The sequence below is a fragment of the Arvicanthis niloticus genome, chromosome 1 (assembly GCF_011762505.2).
Source record: "Arvicanthis niloticus isolate mArvNil1 chromosome 1, mArvNil1.pat.X, whole genome shotgun sequence".
NCBI classification, from domain to species: domain Eukaryota; kingdom Metazoa; phylum Chordata; class Mammalia; order Rodentia; family Muridae; genus Arvicanthis; species Arvicanthis niloticus.
The window spans coordinates 68,657,383-68,682,223 of record NC_047658.1 but is presented as its reverse complement, the minus strand read 5'-3'; the positions used below and the strand labels follow the sequence as shown (position 1 = coordinate 68,682,223).

Sequence of the window (24,841 nt, the reverse complement as noted above, 5' to 3'; positions counted from 1 at the left end):
CGATCACTTAATATTTGGCTCAGAATAAGTTGTCTCTTATTCCCTTTGTGGTGACAGCTGTGTTTTGTACTGACAGCTTTGGCATCCAGTGTGAAGTCCCAAAGACCATCCACTTACACCAAAAGAGTCATCTGGATTGAGGCCAGGGGCCAGCGCTGACTCCTTTTCCCGGCTGCCCTGGTGGCCTCCTGGGCAGACGCTGGGAGATTTCCTAAAGCCTGGTCCACAGCTGCTGGTTTGTTCTGAGCTGTTGGACTCAATTTGTTTCCAGAGCATGAGCAGTGAAGAGGAACACAGGGGAGCGAGACCAGGAGGAGAGGGGGAGGGGAAGGAAAAGGTGAGGGGAGAGGGACAGTAGGGGTTTTGGCTGGTCCTTTTACCCACACACACACACCTGGGGCACATGGTGAAGGCAGGTGATGATGTAATCAGTTGCTAGGTTCCTGAGAGCAGACCAGTAGAATAGCCTGTAAGAGTTAGGGCTAACAGTTGGAACAGCTGGTCACTAGATTTGGCCTTTCCCTCTGCCATTTCTCCACATCTAACTCAGATTTTTTTCTCTCCATTTATTTACTGTAACCATACTCCTTTTGGTCTAGAAATTCTATGGGTGTCAGATCATCAAGACACCAAAGCTAAGCCATGGTGGGAGCAGAGGCAGGCGGATCTCTTGAGTTCAAGGCTAGCCTGGTCGGTCTATAGAGCAAGCTCCAGGACAGCCAGGACTACACAGAGAAATTGTATCTCGGGGGAAAAATAATAATAAAAAAAAGAGACCCCCAAACTAGGACACTTATTCTCTTCAGCCTGACAGGATGGAGGGGTCAGGGTGAGCTAGTTCCCCAGCATGTGTCCAAGAGTCTCAAAGGAAGCCAGAGTCGGCAGCCCTTACTCCGCCCCACCCCCCCAAAGCATCTTGCTAGCTCACCTGGGAGGAAACATGTTATAGGTGATCAGATAGTGTCTTGAGCCCCTCACATTTCAGTAAATATGCCGGATAAACCTGTGAGGCGAGGGCAGGAAGCAATCTTCCGCGAGCTGAGGCTGCTATTCCAGCAAACTGCACTTGAGTCTGAGCCCAGCACAGATCCCCATGGCTAAGTATAGAGGGTTACAGTTTCAAGAAAGAAAACAAAACATTAAAATAAAAAACAAAAATTTAAAGAAAGGCACACACACACACACACAAAAATCCTTTCATACTCCAGCTGGTTTTATGGTTAATTACAGAGAATGTCTGATATTCCCAAACAGCTTTTTTTAAATGCTAAAATGGGACCTGGGGGGGGGAAAAAAAAACCCAAACAACAAAAAACAAAACCAAAAACTGGGCAGCTTATCTCAAAATCTAAAAACACCTAGGAAGAAAAGATGAAATCATATGTTTATGAGAGAGACAGAGACAGAGAGATAGAGAGACTGACTAATTTTTGGAAGCTATGAAAATAAAAACCAAGGCAACCTGGTTATCCTAGTTATTCAAGTTCGTGATCTCAAACCATCCCAGCTGAATTATGGAGGTGCAAATTTTGATTATTCTCGCTTCCTGTTTGCTGATGCACGAGACATTGGAAGCATCCTTATCGTGGCAGCCAGGTGTTCAAGGCTCCCCGGGGTCCCCAGTTTTAACTCTTTCCTGCCTTGTTGCTCATGTATGACCACCCAAACCACCCTGTCATTACTGCTTTGTCTTAGGACTGTGTTACAACATAAAGATGACATCACCTTGCTTTATTGGTGCGAGTGCTTTTGTATGTTTCCTTTAGGTGCATGCTTTATGATGTATTCAGGCGATAAAGTCACCTAAATGATTCATCTTGGTTTATAGGTGCTCAGATAAATTTAGTCTAAATGCCTCTTAATTCAAATTTGACTAAAGCTTCCCACTTTCCAGGCCAATGACTCCACTGCTCATTCTCAAAGCTCAAAGCTTTAACTCTTTTTAAAAATTAATTGTCTCCTTATAAAATAATTGTCGGGCATCCTATGAGAATGGGCAAAGAACTACACGAGCCATCTATGCTAAAAAAAAAAAAACTACACACTTAAAATGATAAGTACCAATTAAGAATTGGGTAGTTTTTCTGTGGTAGGCTTCAGGAGATGAACAAGCCAAATTTAAACCCAGGTGATTTTCTCAATTAAAGAAGGCAGCAGATCAAGGACGCCCTTCAGCCTGGGTGAAAGGGGCCCATTGGCACTTCCAATCACCTCCTCAGGAGACAATAACTTGGGTTTGTGTAACTGACTTCAAACCTGTGTCAGCTTCTGAGGACACACCACAGCTGACCACAGCTTGTAGCAACCCAAAGCTAAGAGTGGCATTAGGCAGCATCTGAGGCTGGGAGCAGACTTGTCCTTATGTCGCTGTGACCCCCCTCCCCCAATCTGTGGTTCCCCCACCAGTGTATTTGGTTTAGAACTGGCTCCCATAGCCCCATCTCCAAAAAAATTGTGTATGTGTGTGTGGTATAGTGTTTGTATGTGTGTGTGGTGTGTATATATGTGTGTGTGTGGTATAGTGTTTGTGTGTATATGTGTGTGTGGTGTAGTGTTTGGGGGTAGTGGTGTGTATATGTGTGTGTGTGGTGTAGTGTTTGTGTGTGTGTGTGTATACATGCACATACACCTCTGTGTGCTTAGTTTTGTGTCAACGTAAGTTGGAGAGACTTTGGAAGAGGGAATGTCAGTTGAGAAAAGGCCCCCATCAGACTGGCCTGTGGGGGGATTTTCTTGATGCCCGATTGATGTGGAAGTGCCAGCTCACTGTGGGTGGTGTCCCCCTGGCTGGTGGTCCTGTGCCCATCTTTATGTTGGTTCTGAGGATTGAACTCAGGTTATCATGTTTGTATGACTAGCACTTTACAGCCGCCCCCCCCCCCACACACACACACACTCCCCACTCCCACCCAGCCATCTCACTGGCCCTAACATTTTATTTTTAAAAAGAAGAGGTTTTCTTAACGTTTTTGTACTATACATACTACATTTCCTACTAAAGGAAAAGGGTCTGAGGTGGTGGCACACACCTTTAATGCTAGCACTCAGGGAGAATGGGTTGGAGGCTCTCTGAGAGTTCAAGGCCAACCTGATCTGCATATCAAGTTCCAGGACAGTGGGAGCTACAAAAAGAGAAGTTTCTCAAACAAGCAAGCAAACAAAAAACAAACCAAAAGGGATGAGAGGAAGAGAGAAGACAGAGATAAAGACAGAAAAGGAAGGTTCCTGCTGACGCTCCTGGGCACTGCTGTGCAGTTGCTCAGCCTCACTGGAGGTTCCCAGTGCCAGCACAGAGGCTGAGACCCCATCCTGCCCACCCCCCCAGCTAACCACTTCTCATTCATTCAGTACACATGAGTCTGTCACTCTTGGTTCCACTTGATTTCCACTTTCCCTCATGGCCAGCTGCCACAGTGTCCTCTTGGTAACTTCCACACTGGTTCCCATGGATACCCTCCACTCTCAGACGGTTGGGCTCAGAGCAGATGGCTGACTGCATGGGTGGGGACCAGACTGGAGGATCTCTGAATTATCTAGCACCCTGATCCTTCTGTCTATCCCCTCCCCTCCCACATACATCTATTTACCCACATACATACCCCTACTCATGAATATACACTTGCACACATAACCAAACACACACACATTTATATATATACACACACACACACACGTATAAACACTTTTACACACACAAAACACATACATCCATACACAACTCACACAATCATGTTTGATTTTGGTTTTCACAGGAAGCTGATGGCATTTCAAACATTTGTGCAGCACCCACAGTCTGTTTGAGCATGAACTGTGTGTGGTGTTCAAAAGGAGACAACACTTTCCTGTGACGCTTTATGTCGTTCACATTTTCTGACCACTTCCACAAATGGCTGTTTGGACCAAGACCTTTTTGAGTTAGTGTAGACTGTGGATGTGTGTGAAGGGGTGTGGAAGGATGTTTCATTTTAGGTCTGTCTTAGCATTTTTCTATTGTTGTGATAAGGCACCATCACTAAGGCAACTTATCAAAGAAACAGTTTATTTGGGGCTCACTGTTTCAGAGAGTCATGGTGGGGAGCTTGGCAGCAGATGGGCAGGCATGGCGCTGGAGCAGAAGCTGAGAGCTTACATCTTGATCCACAAGCACGAGGCAGGGGCACTGACTGACCGGGTATGGGTTGTTTTGTTTCTTTTTCCTTTTTTGTTTTTTTGTTTTTTGTTTGTTTGTTTGTTTTTCAAGATGGGGTTTCACTGTGTGACCCTGGCTGTTCTGAAACTCACACTGTAGACACTCACTCCTGGTCTTGAACTCAGGAATCCTCCTGTGTCTGCCTCCTGATTGTTGTGATGTCACAGGATGAGGAAACACCAGCTTGAACCCAAGCCTTCCCATTTACTGTTCATTGTGTGGCCTTCATGAAGGGACTCCAAGCCTCTGACCCTTTAATCCTCCATTAGGAGCCCATGGTAGTTTGAAAGAGAATGCCATGTAAAGGCGTGTGCCACTATACCTGGAAAAAATATTTATCTCATTTGTATGAGTGTTTTGCCTATATACATGTCTTTGCACCATGGATGTGCCTGGTGCCTGTGGAGGCTGGAAGAGGGTGTCCAATCCCCTGGAACTGGAGTTATAGATGGTTGTGAGCTACCATGTGGGTGCTAGGAATTGTACACACATACATAGTCTCAGGACCTCTGGAAGAGCAGAAAATGCTTTTAACTGCTGAGCCATCTCCAGCACCCCCACCCCTGGCTTTGAAACCTTAAAGCTCTCCCCAGTGACACACCTCCTTCACCAAGGCCACACCTCCTAATCCTCCCTAAGCAGTTCCACCAACTGGAAACCCAGTCTTCAAATATGTAAGCCTAAGTAGCATTCTCCTTCAAACCACCAACAGCTCCTAATAGAGGATTAAAGGGTCAGAGCTTGGAGTCTCTTCATAAAGGCCACACAATAAACAGTAAACAGGAAGGCTTGGGTTCGAGCTGATGTGTTCTCATCCTAAGACATTTCATTGGTCCTCTAAACCATGGTTGCCAGATCAGATCAATATACAATTGTAATAGTCCCTTCTAATGCACAGGGAGATGCCCTAAGATTCTCAGAGTAGGCCAAAAATGGTGGGTAGATACCTACTATCTAAATGTGATGTGTACGTACACATGGCAAGTTTTAATTTACAAAGTAGGCATGGTAAGAGAGTAGCAACAATAAGTATTAATAAAATAAAGCAAGCATAGTATAGTGTTATAAAACTGCCAGTATCACTACTCTTGTTCTGAGTCTTCAAAATGTAAAATAAAGCTCTGTGATAGCCAACAGCCAGTCTACTAACCATGCTACTTCCAAGAGATTAATGAGAGGGTAGCATGCACAGCTTGGATACTCTGGGCAGAGGTGACTTACATCCCAAATGAGACAGACAGGGATGATATGGGACTTCATAAAATCACTCTAATTAGAATCTAATTTTAAATGTATGTTACTTATTTCTAGAATTTTTTGTTTAATGCTTTTGGACCAATGTTGACCACAAGTAACTGAAACCACTGAGAGAGGAGGGCTATGTACTAAGTCCCTTCAGATCCTTACTTTTTCTCAAGAACTTTTCCCTTTTCTACCCATAGTGCCAGTATTAAAGATGTTTGTTATCTGAAAATATTCATATTTCTGCTGATTTGTCCTTTTTGTTTCCAGGCAACAGTCAGAACCACCAACACCAATAGCACCATCACTACCATCACCACCATCAACCCAACACCATCATTCACCATCACCACCACCACCATCAGCGTTATCATCATCACCAACAATACTGTCATCACTATCACTACCACCATCACCACCATCAGGACCATCAATACCACCACCATTATCATCACCACCACCATTAACAACAACAACACCATCATTGCATTGCCATATTTCCCCTGACTTTTGGAGCAGCAGCCAGCAGAGTCAACTTGGACATCCCCAAACACGGATCTCACGAATATCTCCTCAAAGCCTAACTAACCTAGTGCCCTGTTTATAGAAAGAGCTCAGCCAACATGAACTGAATTGAACAAGTGACTACAGCAGCAGTCTCTGCCTGAAGTCCTCTATCTAAACAGAGATTATGTTTGGATGTAGACCAAATTGGCCTTGAACTCACAAACCTTTTGCCTCAGCCTTGTGAGTGCTGGGATTATTGGCATGTGCCACTATGCCTAGCAATCTTCTTGGGTTCTTAAGATGGTCTTTTGTTGAGGTTTGGTCTATTGCTATGTGTTGTGATGCTAAATTCTGTGCCCGGAAGTCTAGACTTCCAAGTGAATTCTCACGTTTACCAGCTCTTGTTGTACAAACCTTGTACCTTAATTTAAAACTATTGGTTAAATAAAAATGGCTACAGCCAATTATTGGAGGGATTAGAGGTAGGCAGGTTTTGAGTTACCTGGTTGAGTGAGGCAGAAGTAGGAGAAAGCAGAGAATGAAGAGGGGAGAGGAGAGGAGAAGCACCACAAGAACAGAGGTACCATGAGCATGTGGCTAGGAGAAACAGCAAGCGTTTGGGGTACACTGCTGGGGAGGTAGACAGGCCAGCAGTTAGAAAGGTAGATTAGAGGTTATTTCCCATTAATTGTCAAAGCCAAATAAAATAACCATAGTCTGAGTCTTATTTTTAAGCTAGTTGGGGACAGCTTAAATTGGTTGTACTACAGGGTTCTCTCTCTCTCTCTCTCTCTCTCTCTCTCTCTCTCTCTCTCTCTCTCTCTAGCACAGCTGGCCTGAAACTTACAGCAACCCTACTACTGTAGCCTCTCAAGGGTTGGGACCTTCATGGCTGGGGCACACCTGGCTGGGATGAACCTGCTTAGAGTGTAACCTGGCTTAAGGTTTTTTTTTTTAAAAAAAAAAATGTTATTAGGGTTTGAACCCAGGATCATGTACATGCTGGCCAAGCATTCTTAACCACTGTATTCATGCATGTGCTTCAGATGCATACAACTAGGATCCCACAGAACTGGGGTTATTAATGGCTATAAACCTCCATGTGGGTGCTGGGAATCAAACCCAGATCCCCTGCAAGAGCTAGTGCTTAGAACCAGTGAGCAATCTCTCCGATCCCTAAACAGACTTTCTTTTACAGCCCTGCAGAATCATGAGATAGATGCCAGATCCCTAGAAAGCGCACTGGGATGCCTGGGCTCTTGGAGACATAAAGGGATAAAGCTGACAGAGAAGTACAAATGGATGCTTAGCTGGGATGTCTTTATAGTCTAGGGAGAGACCTTCTATTCAGAATTTGTGCACAATTAACTCATGCTTCAAGTACAAATGTATGCTTAGCTAGGTCATCACTGCAGTCTTGGGAGGGGCTTTCTATCCAGAGTTTGTGCACAATCCATTCACATCCAGGCTGCTGTCACCTAGGAAGTTAAAAGCCTGAACTCTGACTAGCTGGGTAGAGGAAGGGGACCAGTGGGCATGGGGAGGACAAGAGAGGTAAAGGGGGGAGAAGAGGATAAAAATTTACTATATACATGTAGTTGAAAATGTTATAAATAAATTTATTTATTTTTATGTTGAATAAAGGTATGTTGATGATAAATATTAAAGAATCAGACCTGAGATGCTAGGCATGATGATGTAAGCCTTTAGTCCCAGCACTCAGTAAGCAGAGGCAGACAGATCTCTGAGTCTGAGGCTAACCCTGTCTGCAGAGCGAGTCCGGGGCAGCCAGGGCCACAGAGGAAAACCCTTGAAAAACTGAAAAACAGGGCTGGAGAGATGGCTCAGTGGTTAAGAGCACTCACTACTCTTCTGAAGGTCCTAAGTTCAATTCCCAGCACCCACATGGCAGCTCACAGCTGTCTGATGCCCTGCCCTGGAGTGCAGAGGAACATGCAGACAAAGTACCCATATGTACAAAATACACACAAATCTGAAGAAAAGAATCAGATGACAGTGAAAATTAGAACCACAAACAAGGCTCTAAGTCCATTTTCAGAGACATTGAAGCTAGTTAGTAATTGGTCATTTCTAACTGCTGTCTTTAAGGTAGTTTATTTTTCTTTCTTTTTTTTAAAAAGAGGTTTTTAAAGGAATTATTATGTACACAGGGTTCTTCATGCATATATGCCTGCATACAAGACAAGGAGGGCCCCAGATCCCATTACAGACGGTTGTGAACAACAATGTGGTTTCTGGGAATTGAACTCAGGACCTCTAGAAGAGCAGTCGGTGCTCTAAACCTCTAAGCCATCTCTTCAACCCCTATATTTTTCTTGTTTGAGGTACACAATGTTTCCATAAATATAAAGTAGCAAGAACGTCACCTTCCCCATTTAATTTATATTTGCAAAGACAAAGAATGAGTCAGCAACTCCAGTGCTGATGGACTACACACGCCCATAGAAAACCCCACGGGGGCATCCCAGGGTTCTTTTCCCAGAAATTCAAGAATCCCAGATAGACAAGCAGTACTCAACCCCAGAGTAACAGCGCTGGGCTTGTCTATTGTTTGTTATAGGTGAGGAGGCACTGTGTTAAATACTGCACACATCACTCATTCAATTGTTTAATAGTCCAGCTGCAGGCTGGCGAGGTGGTCCATTAGTTCAGTTCCCAGCACCCATGACGAATGGTTCACAACCATCTGTAACTCCAGTGCCAGGGAATCAGATGCTCTTTTTTTTTTGGCCCCCATGGGCTTTTGAACTCACAGATGCATAGACCACCCCATACCTATATATTCACATAATTAAAGAAAAAGTAAAAAAAAAAAAAAAATGTAGCTGCAAGCAGGGCATGGTGACATATGCCTATAATTCCAGTGTTTGGGAGGCTTGAGACTTGACTACATAGCAAGAGTGTCTTAAATAGAATCAATCTACTAAGAATCTACTAAGTGTTGAAATTCAGACCTGAGACAAATGGCTGAGGTGCCAGTTTGACATATCAAAGTAGACCTGGCCTCCAAGTTCTCACAGGATCCCTCAGTCCCTAGCTGTTACAGGGTATGGTGGGCAGACCCCACCCTCTACCACAAACTTTCCAGGCTTCCCCTCCCCGAGAGGCTCTTCCCTATATAAGCTAAACATTCTGCTCTCTCTCTCTCTCTCTCTCTCTCTCTCTCTCTGCATTTCTTTCTCCCTGTATGCACTCTCTCACTTTCTTTCCCCTTCCCTCTTTCTCCCTGTCCCTGGGTTCATGCCTTAGGACCTGTGGACCCACATGAGAGCTGCCTCCAATAAACCCACCTTTACACTTTTAATGGCTTATTTTGTCAGCGGAGAAAACCTGTTACTAGGTACAAAGCTAGGTTCTGAGTGATGTGATGCTAGTGTCAGTGATGACTGAGGCAGGTAAGAGAGGCTTGGGTCATATGGAATGCTGGGTCTTTCATCAACTTACAAGGTGGGTGTTACTGAATCTGTTTTACCAATGAGGAAAGAGGTTAAGTCACATGCTCGATGTCTTGTAGTTAACATGTCAGACAGCAATGAAACCCAAAGCCCCAAGCAAAGATAGACATCCAAGAGGAACTGGATGTACATTAAGTACTGTGATTCCTCCTAATCTTTCCCTCAATGTGTCTCTCACTAGACCAGATGCTCCCACAGACAGTTATCTATGTGCTTCTTCTCCACGCCACCAGTAAGTCCTGGCCTAGTGACAGCCGCAAGTGAGAAGCCACAGGTGTTTCCTGGATGAATAAATGAAAGACTTCCCTCCTAGCCTACTCTGTTCCACTCTCTCAAAAGAAGGACAACAAAGCAGCCATCACTGACTGTGCCTGTTGTACTGTACAGGCATTAACCTCCTCCACGGTCATCGTGACTCTGTGAGGTCACTACTGTGTTACTAACCTTCCCAAGACCACACAGATTTTCAAGTTAAAGGGCAGGATTCAAACTTCTGGTTCTCATGGCCACCAACTCCTTCTGAAAACACCAGGGCACCTCTCAGATACAAACAACTCTTCCTTCTGCCAGTCTTCCAATAGAACCACCCAGCCCCTGCAGGGCCCTGCAGGACTCTGATTCTAACTTCTGATTTTCACCTTCATGGTGGCCTGCCTGTAACTCAGACACGTGAACTCATGTGTGCTCCCTCATGAAAGCAGTTCCCTGCAAACAAGATCATGCGCTTGTCACCAGGAACAGAGAGACCCAGTGTCCCAACCTTTCATGCTTTTTAATATGCTACATTGAACTTGGAATAAAACTATTAATCTCCCTGCATTATTATTATGGAATTAAGACCACGTAAATCCAACCTAATTCCCTGCTGTTATAGTATAAGCCTCTTTCACAACAGACTAAAAGCCCCGCAGGATAGGAAGGATTTAGAAAGAAGATGGAAGAGGCTCAGAGGGAAAACTGAGTGAAATTCACATTAGCTAAGTGTGGGGCTCAGGATGGGATTGGGCCAGAGCACCTGTGATTTCAACGTGCAAGCAGGGTTGAGAACCCCCAGGGAACCATCAGGTGTGGGAGCAGGAAGCAGGAAGGCTGGATGCACAAGCTAGGCCTGCTCCTAGAAAGCTCTGAACTCAAGCCAAAGTGCTGGACCTCACCCTGGAGGGACAGGGGTCCACAGGGAGCTTAGGACAAGCAGTAGGGAGACACTCCTTACCCAACTCCAACACACAAATGAGGTTGATGGAGGGTCATCATATGCATTTAAGAGAGGGGGACCAGCAGAGGTTTAGTAAGACAGGCAGCAGCCCTTTCTAGAACAGTGTGCTGAACTAGAGAGCCAGGGGACATCAGGGACATGCTGAGGCTGTACAAGTCAGACAGGGCCATGGTCCAGAGTGAGGAGATGTGAATTTCTAGATCTGTCAAACCACTGATCAACAATGAGGTCTCAGTCCCCACCTTTCCCTAATTACATTCTTACATGGTAGTGTTACCCCGACTAACTCAGAAGACAAAGGCAAGTGGACCCCTGAGTTAGAGAGCCTGGTCTACATGGCAAGTTCAAGGCCAACCAGGACTACATAGATTTACCTTAAAAGATCATCGAGAAGCCCAGATAGGAGCTTGAAAGGCAACTACAACCTGGTCAGTAAGGTGTTTGTGTCACAAGCGTGAGGACCTGAGTTCGATGCCCAGCAAGCATGCCAAAAGCCAGGCATGTGGCACATGCTGGAGAGGCAGGGGCAGGAGGTTTCTAGAGTTTTCTGATAAGCTATGCCAACCTGGTAAGCAAACCCCAGGTTCTAGTAAGAGATCTTGTCTCAGAGAGAGAGAGAGAGAGAGAGAGAGAGAAGAAGAAGAAGAAGAAGAAGAAGAAGAAGAAGAAGAAGAAGAAGAAGAAGAAGAAGAAGAAGAAGAAGAAGAAGAAGAAAAGGTAGACCTCACCTGAAGTGTGATGGCCAAGGTTGTCCTTAGGCACAAGCATGTTCACACACTCCTAACTAAAGATTGATGAATGGATTTGGCTGAGAATAAGCCCTCAGCAAATGCAACTGAGGCACACACAGCACTGTCCCACTCTCCCCAACAATGCTCTCTTGCACTTTAGCCACACCTACCTTTCTCCTCCTCACTGTATTTAATTGCAAGTGAACCTTCAGGTAGAAGGCTCGAGAAAATGCACTCTAGGAAATGTCACCACGTGGCCAACTTTCTGAAGTCACTGTAGGAAACTGACAGTGACCGCAGGGCACAGCGTGGTGGAGGAGGCCGTGTTTACGGGCTCTTAAGGGTTTTGTGGCTTGAGGTCTGGGCACAGTTTCTCACAGCACATTAGGCTTCACCCTGCAAAAGCCTTTCATTCATGTGCAAATAATTACACATCAGTGTGGGACAAGTGAGGAAAGCCTTTCTTTACTACACATTAGTCAATGTATCTTGCCAATGAGGGAGAAGCTAGGAGGTAGAGAGCCCTCTGATGGGCCTTGCTCTCCTCCTGGGTGGGGAAGGAAGTTATGGAAACCAACAAGCTGCCATTCACATCTTCTTCCTCCATGCTGGGAGATCAGCCCATGCTGAACTCTGACCTCAGCCAGACTAGCATCAGTGGGGTTGGGTCTCACTATCAGCCTGATGTTGCTCAGGTCTGTCTTCTGTCCCATGCTTTCTCCTGAGAATCAAACTACATCTTCATTTAGTTACTTGGTATTTTGATTAAAAAAAAAATACACCTAGAACAAAGTCTACATGTCTTGACTGTTGTCTCATATAGACCCACAATGCACTATCGCTCAGGTGGACAGACAGAAGACAGATTTTTCCAACACCTCGGAAGGTTCCTCGGCCTCCTTCTCAGCTAACTCCCCACCACCACCACCAGGAGCACCCCTATTCTAACCACTGCCTGCATTCCTGTTTTTTTGAACTTTGAATGAAAGGGGGCACGCAGTAAATGTGGGTGTATTTATTTTCCTTCACTCGCCATGGTGTCTTTTTCATCACCATGTAGCACTGTGGTTCTCAGTTGGGAATAAATTCCTGCCCCAACAGGATTATTTTATGGAGATACTTTTATTGCTACAGATCAGGACAGGGAAAGGTAGGAAATTCCACTGGCAAGATGTGGCTGTGAGCAAAAGTCAGGTAACAAGGTATACAAAGCCAGTGTACAGAGCCAGTGCACACAGCCAGTGTACAAATCAGCCCTTCAGAAAAAGGAATTGTCCAGTTGAAAATGTCTAAATGCCAAGACAGAATATCTCTGTGTATCAGTCTCAAACTGCCAGGAAAATACACAAAGCTGGGCCTGATAGCAGGAATCTGTAATCCCAGCTACTTGGGAAGCTGAGATGGGAAGGAAGATCGTAAGTCAAGGTCTTCTGCAGTGACTTTCAGGCCAACTGGGGTAACTTAGTCAGACCTGGTCTTAAAAAAAATAGGGTTGAAGATGTAGCGCAATGGGAGAGCGCTTGCCTAGCATGCATGAGACAGACTCTAGATGCATCCCAAGGAGAGAGGAGGGCAGGAGGAAGAGAGAAAAGAGAACCCATACACACTTATTAGGAAGCTGTGCTGTTCAATCATCTGTAATGGGCATCACTGGGGACTGTGCAGATCAGAACACATTTCCTTGACCCTGGTGGTCCCAGATTTATACCTTCAGTCCTTCCTTTCCACCGCTGGCAAAGTCGCCTTTCCTAAAATTCCCCACCTGATTCTGACCTTCCCTTTGTTTATAGAATAAGGAGCTGGCCCCAGCCTGAGTCCCTCCTTGAGAACTACCCATACCTCTTCTCAGATGGACCCCACTTAGTGCCCACTTAGGGGCAAGCCTTAACATACCAGTCACGTTCTCTGGATAACTTTCTGGATAACATTCCAGCAGGGTGGAATGAACTCTCTTTGCCCTGTCCCACCCTGCACCAGTGCTCAGCACTGTGCTTAGGCTCACACAAGCTCTTGCAAGCAAGGGCAACTTCATCCGAGAACTTAGTCCAGAGCCTGACATAGGTAGATACATGCATTTGGTGGCTTGAAACCAAGTTGAAAACATACATGTTAGTGTGACCTGGGAAGAGGAGTGCCAAATGGAGAGAAAGACCAACATACACAAAGCCTGTGCTTTTAATGATCTGGAAACTTGAGGACACACAAGGCCTGACAGCTCACAGGGGCAGCCCAGAGATGACAGTTCTATTCCTTCAGAGCTTGTAGAGTGATGTGAGGCCTCTGGACTTCTGACAGGCACACAGGAGGCCCTCGCAAGCTTCTCAGGGAACATCTTGAGATCTTTTAGTTTGCAGGCTCAGGCCCATCCTGATATTGACCCCATTCTTCAGAGGATAACTGGTACAACCTGTGATGCCAACGCTGTTGTAGGGGCGGCCCCTTACTAACAGACATTTGTTGGGTTGTTTCCATGCTGTGTCTGGAACACTGAGTGATTCTTTATACCCAACTTGACTGTCTTTTGTTTGGATTTAGCGTGTGTCTGAGTGATTCTCTAGAATTACCTGTGCTGGTTCTCCTTTCTGGGGGAGTCTTGGTATTGCATCCCTGAGAATGACACATACAAGACAAATGACCTAATTAACCCCAACAAGACCAATCTTGAAAAAAGAGAGATGGCACAAATTAATACTACTTATGAGACAGATACAGCTACAGGCAAATAGATATATTCAAAATTTCATAAGAATGCCATTGCCAAGTTTATGTCCATAACCAGAAAATGTCAGTATTGCTGGAACTGGCTCAAGAAGAAATTAAAAACCTGAATAAATAACTCACAATGAAGATGTCTAAATGGTAGTAAAATGTATTCATGAAAAAGACCAGCAGCAGGACAGGAGAATTGTATCATCTAGTCAAGGAGCAGCCCCTCCTACACAACTTGGCCCAAATAATTTTAAAATAAGGAAGTCTATCCATCTAAATTTATAACCTCAAGCCCAATATTATTTGAGCACAATGTGGAAAAATTGAAAATAGCAAACCAATTTCATTTATAAATACACATGTCAATATTTCATGTTACAAACAGCAAGCCAAGTTCAGCATAATAAAAATATTTGTTATCTAAGCAAGGATTATCTCAGGACAAATCACATGGCTTAGCATCAGGAAGAACTATCAGTATTAAAAAGTAAAACCAGACCTCAGTAGATATAGAAAAATTACTCAGTAGGATCTAACAGCCACCCACATTTTTAAAAAACTCTGAGCAAAGTAGGAGAATGAGAAGTTTCCTAACCTGTTCCCTGAAAGACAGAGCAGACTTCATCCTTAAAGATACACTATTAGAAGCAGTCCTGTGTCCCCAGACACACATCTGTTGTCACGGACCACTCGAACAACAGAGTACTGTAATCAATGCAAAACTCAACATAAACAAGACCCAGACACACGGGAAACAGGGCAACAGATTACTAATTGCTAGAAACACGTAACCATCTCCTCGGCAGAACTAATTACAGTGTGGTAAGGTTCCCAAAAACAAGATTAACTCAGAAAAATAAATGTATCAGAGCAATAATAAATTAGTGAATGTAGCAAATATGTTCCTCACAAGAGTAACAATAGTTAAAGGATAGTACAAAATAAGAGAAAATGAGAATGTGATATTAGCTCAGGCTAGTGAAATGGAACAAGGGATCCAGAAATGATACCCAAGTATATGTGACAGTTGTATGCTGGAAGAGACATCATCTATTCAGGGGGGAAAGGTACGCCTTTTAAAAAGGGATGGGACAGTGACACCTGCGAGGAGAGAGGGAAAAGTTGTTTTTTCAGGTTTATTTTATTTCTATTTATTTGTGTGTGTGTGTGTGTGTGTGTGTGTGTGTGTGTGTGTGTGTGTATGTGTCTATGTGAACTTGTGTGTGAGTACCCTGGAGCTGGATTACACATGCTTCTGAGTGAGTTGTCTAACGTAGGTGCTGGGAACTTGAGTGGACTGAAAGAACAGCAGTTTCTCCTAATTGCTGAGCCTTCTCTCCAGCCCTAGGGGATTAGATCCCTAACACATTCCACACACAAAGACAAAAATCCAATGAGTTTGCTACAAACTAAACTGTATAAAGATAATAAAAACCTGAATGCATATATCCACATAAGATCTCGTGGAGAGAAATTGTGTACGTGAAGGATGTAGCAGACTTGAACAAAAAAGCGTGTTTAACATGTCTGCACGTGGACAACTCATCCCTTAAAAACGGACAGTGGTGTTTTGACAGAGAAAGCTTTAAGTCTTACTTAGCAACAAGAATAGATTTTGGGGTTCCAATTTAAATTTGCAGAACTGGATCTGAGGACATGGTCTGAGGATCTGAAGCTTGGAAAGTTCTCCAGGAGGTTCTGCCACACCCTGAGGTCTGAGAACTCTGACTACAGAATTACCAAGAATTTAGAATGTTCAGATGTCCAGGCTATATACCCTAGAAGCACTGCATCAGAATTTCTGGGTGGGGCATCTATACATCAGCATTAAAAACACACGTGTGTGTCACCATTTGTGTGCATATGCACATCTGAACACGTGTACATGCATGTGGAGGCTGGAGGTTGATAGCAAGTATCTTCCTTGGTGATGTTCCACCTTACATTTTGGTATAAAATCTCTCACTGAACCTAGAACTCACTCACTCAGCTAGGCTCCTTGGCCATTGAGCTCCATGGATGTCACTATTTGCACCAGAGATGGAGTGACAGATGCTGCCCCACCTGACATTTTTTGTGAGTTCTAGGAATCTGGGCTCAGGCTCTCATTTGCACAGCAGTCCTGTTACTGAGCCATCTCTCCAGGCCCTGCATTAGCATTTTTAGAGATTATGCTATGCAGAGAGGTTAAAGCACTTGCCCTGGGTGAAGACTTGTGTGCAGAGAGGCCTGTGGGTCTGGCCAGCTTTCCCCAGGTGAGCATTTCCTTCTGGAGTAACATGGCAGAATCCAGACTTTATGACTCCCTTCCTTACACAGGATTAAGCTCACCCACCGGTCCCCCAGCACCTTGGTTAGCATAAAGCAGAGCTTTTTATGCTGTGATCATTTTATGCTGTGTTAAGTTCAACCACATGAAATTGAAGGAAATTTATCATTGTGGAAGTGAATGAATTTTTCACTAAGCCCTAAAAGTCCCATATGACCAACAAATCCAAGACAGAATTAAGCTGTGACATATACAAACAGCGAAACAAAGCCCTTCATTTAGGCGCTCACGAGCTGGGGAGATGTGGGCAAGCATATCCAGCATGTAAGCAAAGACAAACAAGCTTGCATCGTATATTGTGACTAAAAAGGAAGGAATCATTCGGACAGGCAGGACTGAGGAAGGTGCATCTGAGGTTGTCTTGAGATATTGCTAGGACTTGGGCAGAAGAAAATTAGGGAAGTATGCAGCTGGTGTATAGGGTGTAAGCCAAGCCAGGACCACCTTCTCTAACCTTCACACAAGGCTGGAAGGCAGACACCAAAGTCTCTTTTCCTTCTGATTTCCTGCTATTGCTTGCATCTTTCAAGTACTTGCCTCTGGTTTACTAATTTCACCTTCCAGAGCCACCACTGATTGCATCTAGGAAGAAGTTGTCATTAGCATTGCTGCAGGGAGCACCTGGTGCCACATCATCCCTGTTAGCCAGACAGCCAGGGCAATGGGGCTGACTGGGAAGGGAATTTTAATGCCTTCCTTAAGACTCATCTATCTCTTAATTGAGGATGCCGGGTCGAATGTCACAAATGACTTCCCAATAAAATCTACCTTTAAGTCACGGTTCTCGATTTTATAGTATTATCTATGTCAAAAGACTATATTAAAATTTTATCAACCTCATGATTATGAACAATGGCAAAGATACCCCCAGATACCATTTACACCTGCTGATCAGGACAATTTCTCAAAACCAGGGTAGCCCAGGGTAGCTGGTGTTATCCACTGACCGCGCATTAGCACATATGTGATTCTGCATACAGAATGTGCATTATATTACAGACCAGTATATGGCGATGATGGATCACATGTCCTTTTCTCTCTATTAAAGCAAACTGCTCACATTGCTGCCACGTGATGGATGTCACTTGTAAAGCCCACGAGAGGGACCAGCCGCAATGGCATAACTACACCATGACTTATGGAAAGCGGCAGAAGAGAAGGTCGTATAAATCGAATTGCCATTGACATGGAGCCTAATTTGGTTTCTATGGTGTCATCAGGCCCCTCTACCGTGGACATGGGGCATATTTAAATTAAAGAGCTAGCCTCAGTCATAGCAAGGAAGAGTGTCAGACAACAGGGGAAGAAAAAAACAATGTTTCAGGTAGGTGTATACATCCCACACACTTTTTTAATCTACACTATGTTTATGTTAATTTATAGAATATATTACTTCTTCACAGATACTTTCACCCAAAGTCCATGTCTCTGGAATTAATGTTTCTTATGAAACAACAACAGCAACAAAGTAAGTTTCACAACAAATATGTCATAAATTCAAGTTTGTTCATTAAAGAAATGCCTGTTTTTTTTTTAAGAAGGACATTTTCTTAATGTTTCAAAATACAGCAAAAGGGCACGGATGGGCACAAAGTCAAATATATGTATTTAACAGAAAATGTGATTTAAAAAGAATTGAAGTGTTCAAAGACTGTTCATAATAAGTTGATGGAATTCTGACAGCGAGCAGATAAAAACGATCATTCTCACTGGCTTCGAGAGAATCATGTCCCCTACACAAGTCTAACCAGCCCGTATTTGTGTAATCAGAAACGTGAAGGAGGGCACGCATGCCTATCACAGGTAAGGCTTTGTTGCTGCAGGGTAGACTGCTACATGGAACAAAGGCACAGACCAACATTTGCAGTGAGTCGTCACACCTGAGGGGCGTGCTCATTTTTGAGCTGTCTGACCCAGCTTCCGCAAATAGAACAATTCCAGCCAGCTTAGAAACAAACTGAGCAGGTTCACCCAAGGCGGTGTGGGAGCCTTGGCTCTCTGAGTCCAACCGGCACGATCTCTATGAAGGTGAGAAGGGGCAGATCCTGCTGGGTGGCTGGTAAGGTTTCGCCCGCCAGGGCGTGGCAGAGTGGAAATGGAAGAAGAAAGGAGCAGCAGGAATGCAATGCCAGGGCACCCACAGACAGACCTCTCAGATAAATGAACTAGGATTTGTGAACACAAGTACCAGGGCAGAACCAGAAACTCACATGCATCTTGGCTTGTGGGTGTTTAACGCCCCTTCGTGTTTGTTTTCACCTCTCTTTTGAAACTCCATTGCTAGTATAAACATTATGAAAACCCCACTTCCCTGTGGCTGTCCAAGGAAAAGGAGCTTTGTCCTTGCTTGACCCTGAGCTTCGAAAGGAAGTGATATACTACTGTTGGGAGGCCAGTCTGGTTGTGATACCAGTTAGCCCAGAGAGAGGTACCTAGTGGGAGGCAGAATGCAGGAAGACGTGGAATTCTGAGGCAGGGCTCTGATTTTGCCTTAACAATAGAGTCTCTATGCAGTCTTCTAGCTGCATGTGAGCAGTGCCTGCCATGTCTACTGAAGAGGCCACATACAGGGTTAGCAGAAGACACTAACTCTGTAGCCCTTCCTTCCACACTTGCAGGAAAAGGGCACCTAACTGACTGTGGCACTGAATGAAGACCTCAGGAGCCACACCTGCACAAGGCTAGCTCTGTCATTATCACACACATCTGCTTCCTCAGCACCCAAGCCCGGTGCTACAAGTTCAAGTCAACCAGGATCTATCAGCTAGCTGATGTTGGTTGAAACATAAAGGAAGGCCCACAAGCTAAACTTTCAGAGATGTGCATTGGATGGATGTGAGGTGAGAAAGCAGGCCAGAAGGGCCAAGGCTGCATGCAGCACAGAGAATTATAGAAACGGGTGTGTGGGGGTGAAGATGGGAGAGATTTCCATGCTTGAAAGCATCCATTTACAAGGAAGTGAATGTGCCAGAAGATAAGAAACACATTAACACATTAACGGCTGTCCTCTGAGAGGCTCCACCCAGCCACTGACTCAGATACAGACATCCACAGTCAAACAGTGGATGGAGCTTGGGGATTCTTATGGGAGAAAAGGGGTAAGGATTGTGGGCCCCAAAGGAGATAGGAACTCCACAGGAAGACCAACAGAGTCAACTAACCTGAACCCTTAGGGGGTCTACCTCCTTAACCACCAACCAAAGAGCATACAGAGGCTGGACCTGGGCCTCCCTGCACATATACAGCAGATGTGCAGCTTGGTTTTCATGTGGGTCTCAAACAACTGGAACAGGGGCTACCCCAAAAAGCTGTTGCCTGTTGTTGAGATATGTTCTTCTAGCTGGGCTGCCTTGTCTGGCCTCAGTGGGAAAGGATTAGCCTAGCCCTGCAGAAACTTGATGTACCAGGGTGGGGAGATACTTAGGGGAGGCCCCACCTACTCAGAAAAGAAGGGAAGGGGGGCATAGGGAGAAGGATTGTAGGGGGTGTCACAGGAGGAGGGCAGTGAGCAGGATGTAAAGCAAATAAGTAAAATAAATAAATTAAATTAAAAGAAACACATCTGAACACAAAGGAAGAAAGAAGTTGTCTCAATAGGGAAGAGGGCTGGGGACATCTAGGAAGCAGAAACAAGAATAAGGTGGCATCACATAGGAGATTATAATGGAAACAAAAACTATCACTACATCTCAGGCATGGCCGGTCCTCTCTTTCGATCTTTCCATCCGCTAAACAATGTTTGGCATTTAGTCTATACTCAAAACTACAGAACATGTCAGCTTAAATCAGTCCTGTGTGGACAGTCCTAAGTTGACTATTATTGATTCCAGCTTACAGATAAGAACGTGAGGTCCAGGGAGGTTAAGAAGCTCGCCCCCCCACCCCCCAAAAAAGGAGAAGAAGCTCGCCCAATGTGTCAAAGCTACGGAAGCAGCAGGAGGGGAATGACTTCAAAGTACTAGTGGTTGAAGAGAAGAGCCAGTTGAAAGGCGCATGTAGAGAATCTGGAAAAGGGTGTGGCGCTTGAGTATCGGCCAGGAACTGGGAGAGGGATCGAATAGGAAGAGATCAAGAAAATGAAAGGGACTGGGGGGTCTCATGGAAATAAGTGAGAATGGCTGTCGGAGCCGGAGCCGACAGGGGGCAGGAGCCAGACTAAGACAGCAGGTGAACTGATGGGACAAGAGGAAACTGACAGGGTCTCTGTGGGGCAGGCAAGGTGCTGAGCTAGGCAACCAGGAGGAAAATGTGGCTTAGGGGTGGCACAAAGAACAAGCTGGGAAGACCGGGCGGGGCAGTGAAGTCTAGGTTGAAAGGGTTCTGGAATGTGCCTGGAGAGGGCGTGGTCTGGCCCTGGAGAAGAAGCTGAATGCGAAGCTTTCAGTGGGGGAAAATGAGTGGTCCCCGCGAGGGGGATGAGGGTGACCAGCATCACCTGCTGCCCCTGTCTCACCTGTAGGAGCTGCTTACTGTACTCGTCACTTCCTCCCGGATTTGCCTGTTGAGGGCATCTGCCACCGCGCGCCCTTTGCCTCCTTCGGGCCCTGTGCCTTGGGCATGGGCAGTGGGTATCTGCTCGTGCCCCTCTGAGCGACGCACCATCCAGGCCGGCCCTGCCTTCCTCCTGGTGTCGCGCTCGTCTGCACCAGATGCCTTTCTAGCTGCAGGGCCGCCCTCCTGGGTCTGGGACTGGGCAGGTGGCAGCGGCGTTTCCTCGTGCCCTTCGGTGCGAGTCACCATCCACGCGGGTCCCGCCTTCCTGCGTGTGTCACGCTGATCTGCACCGGATGCCTTTCCAGCTGCAGGACCACCTTCCTGGGTCTGGGACTGGGCCGGGGGCAGAGGCTTCTCCTCGTGCCCTTCGGTGCGAGTCACCATCCATGCTGGTCCTGCCTTCCTGCGTGTGTCACGCTGATCTGCACCGGACGCCTTTCCAGCCGCCGGCACCCCGGCTCCTCCAGCACCTTCCGGGTCCCGGGCATCAGCAGAAAGTTGCATGGGCCCGCGCTCTTGGCTCTGAGGACGACGCTTGGGCACCCCGAGAACAGGCGGGGAAGGTTGGGAAGTCGCAGGGATCTGCACCGGCTTGGGGATCCAGGGGTGGTCCCCACGGCGGGGCAGCGGCCAGGCGCGGAAGTCCTTCTGGTACTGGGTCTCGCGCTCGAAGGGCGCGTCGGACGGCTGGTACTCGCTGCGCGGCCGGCAGCTGGGCTCGGGCCGCTGCACCTTCCAGGCGCGGTAGTCCTGTCGCATCACCGAGTCCGCGGGGCCTGAGCCGGAAGTGGAGCCCGAGGCCGCGCCCAAGCCCAGCCCGCTCCGGCCGGGGGCGGCTGCAGTCTCGCGGTCGCCGCTGGGCCCGGGTGCCGGCCCTGTTGCCCGGGCAACTGCATCCGACTCTCCCTGGGCTGGCTGCGTCTCTATGGCGACAGCACGCGAGGGGGGCGCTAACGCGGGCTGCAGTGGCACTGGCGGCTGCGGAGGGGCGCCTGGATGTTCGGTGGCCTCCGAGTACTTGGTGAAAACCAGCGGCACCGCAATGTCCGCCTTGTCCAGCTGGTTCCAGAAGCGGGCGATGCAGCAGGCCCTTGTGATGCACGGCCACGCCATCATGCTAGCCGCAAAGCCTTTTTGTGGTTCTAAATCAAACCTCCAATCTCCCTTTAACCCCCAACCCAGACCCGCCAATGTGGTTCCCACCGCTTCCTCCCCTTAGAAGCCCTTTGCCTCGTCCTCTTCCCTCAAAGAGCACCCGGGGACGAGGTACCACTGAGATAAAGTCCGTAAAGTCCCTCGATTACCGACTGCAAACGCCTTCTGCAGAGGACCTGCTGTGGGCAGTGAAGAATGGGAGCGAGGCTTGGCGTCCCAGAGTTCAGGCCTAGGGCGTCTGGGCGCGCCCTCTCTGCGACTGCAGTGTCTAGCAGACCCCGGCCGAGCAAGGAGATGCTTGGCAAGGAGGCTGTGGGCTTAAGCCATGGCGCAGCGAGAGGGCTGGGCAGGATCCGCAAACAGGCTTCTGTCTCCTTTCCGTCTGGTTCAACCGGCCGCCTAGCGAGGCTTGGCAGCGGTCACCTCCAACCCAGACAGAGCAGAGAGCACAACGGCCTCCGCCTTATCTATACCCCTGGTGATGCCGCAGCTGCCGCCGCCGTCGTCTTCTGCTGCAGAGAGAGGCGGCCCCACCCTTTTTTGCGGCTCAACGGGGGGGGGGGGGGGGGGGGAGGTTATCAAGAAAAGATGCTGAGAGTATGCGCGCTGCAGAAAAAAAAAAAAAAATCACCTGCTGTCGTCAGAGCGCTTTGCTGAGAGGTTGCCCTCTCCCTGTCTCCTCCTCCCTTCTCTCTGGCAGCTCCTCCCTCCTCTGTTTCCAGGCAACAGCAGAACTGGGTCCTTGATAGGTTCAAATCCCAAGCTCCCGAGGACTTGCTGTCCTTGAGTTGCTAGCTTTACGTCCTAGAACCGACTCTCTTTCTCGTAAAATAGGCCCAATCACTGAATATTAATTTTTTAAATATAAAACTGCCCCGCCTCCATGAAATGTCTGTTCCAGGCTAGATGCTTAGGCTTCTTTTAAAAAAATCTTTTTTACTTTTAATTATGTGTGTTTTACTTTTAATTCTGTGTGTTGGGTATATGCACATGGCCACTGGTGCCTGCTGAGGCCAGAGAGTCAGAGATAGATTTCCCTGGTGCTGTACAGGCGATTATGAGCTCCCACCCCCATGTGAACGCTGGGACAAGTTTTTAACCACTCAGCCATCTCTTCAGCCCCTGAATAGATCTTTTAAAGGGGGAGCTGCTGTTTACTGGTCAGCTACCAGGCTGTACTTACCATCAGTGTTGCTGGCTCCTGACCTAAGCCTGTATGTACAGGGCTTCCCAGGGTGTATGAGACTGGGAGAGGCCAGCCTAGCAGTACTCTGGCAGTTCCTTCTTTAAGCAACTTGGAAGTAGTGATTCTGCTTTCCCAGGGGGGGAAATCGTTCTTCTCCGGCCCAGAGCCTACACTGGGGTAAAAGAAGAAGAAGGAAGATTCTGGAAAGGGGCTTAAAGGAGGAGGTCAACGGTAGGACAGGAGACAGTTCCCTAGGAAAAGGCAAGCCCTTTCTAGAGGGGATTCTCTGTTGTGTTCCTGCCTTCTTTTCTACTTTGAAGTAGAAAACAGATTTTGGAATCTAATCGACCTGTTTGGCTCTGAAACTCTCTTTGTGACTTGGATTTTCTCTGGGCTGCAGTCTCCTCATGAGGGATGGTAGAGCTAATAGATGTCTCGGGGTGGTTTCACGAGTTAAGCACTCAGAGCAGAAACCTGGAGTCCATATTCAGAGGTTCAGATCCTGGCTTCTGTACTTTTGACTGTAAGGAAGTCATGGCAACCTCTGACCATTAACTTTGTCTCTGAACAAGGATATCTATTCTGAACTTGCTAAGTTATTCTGAAAACTGAAATGACACAATTCACTTGAAATATTAGCTGCAGCTCCTAGCATATGGAAATGGCTTCTTCAGTAGAAGCTGATTCAAGAGCCTGTCCAAAAGTCCCACAGGCAGAGCCTCCCAGATAAGCCACCAAGAAACCTGCTCCTGGGAGATCTCTTGCCTCCTCAAGGGGAAAAAAGAATTCATTTTCTAAAAATCCCTATTGTTTGTTTAGTTTTAATTAAATTAATTTATTTGTGGCATGTATGCACATGTACATGTCTAAGGGAGGATGCTGGCATTCTGCTCTATCATCCTCTGCCTTTTTCCATCGAGATAAGGTTTCTTACTAAATCTGAAGCTAGGCTCCCTGGCCAGCAAGCCCCTGCAGTTCTTCTGGCTCTGCCCCTACAGTGCTGAGGTCCCAAGTACTCACCTGACCACACCCTGTTTTATGCCTCACTGTGCAGGATTGGAACTCATGTGCTCATGCTTGCACAGCAAGGGAACTGCATTAGGATGCCAAAATTCTGGAGGGGAAGAGTACATTATTGTAAGGTGAATACACCTTCCTGGGGTGGACCCCTCGTCAGTCCCCTGACCTGTCTCACTGGATTAACCCTTAAGGAGGAGACAGAGTCATGTTGCCACTTGAGGTAGATTCCATCCTTTCTGATACATGCAAAGTCAAATAGTAAGCGGTGTTTCTGTTTAGCTCTTAGTAATAAGCCCTAAGGATCCTTCATATCATTCTATATCTTGGTATTTCATTTCTTTTTTCTGTAATATTACCTTATGTGGATATTCCATAGTTTATTTATCCATTCATCTACTGAATGGTTGCTGGTTGCTTCAATTTAGAGGGAATTATAAATAAAGCTGCTAAAACTGTATACAGGTTGTTGTACTGACATAAGCTATAACTCCTTTATGTAATCATCAAGGAGCAGGATTGTGATCACATGACCAAAGGATAGTTGGTTTAATAGCCAGCAATGTGCAGATATAATTCCACACACAACA

At 46.4% G+C, this 24,841-nt stretch overlaps 1 protein-coding gene across 2 annotated transcripts in view; it reads right to left on the bottom strand.

Moving 5' to 3' along the window:
• Map6 (microtubule associated protein 6) overlaps window positions 1-22,580 on the bottom strand; it is a 67,449-nt gene extending 44,869 nt beyond the window's left edge. Inside the window, exon 1 of one of the 2 annotated variants that reach the window (XM_034507080.2) lies at window positions 20,853-22,580. In XM_034507080.2, the coding sequence (XP_034362971.1) occupies window positions 20,853-22,009 (1,157 nt within the window). In that variant the 5' untranslated portion in view covers window positions 22,010-22,580. The remainder of the gene's footprint in view (window positions 1-20,852) is intronic. The other variant, XM_034507071.2, reaches the window with a different exon arrangement.
• Between the last annotated feature and the right edge of the window lie 2,261 nt (window positions 22,581-24,841).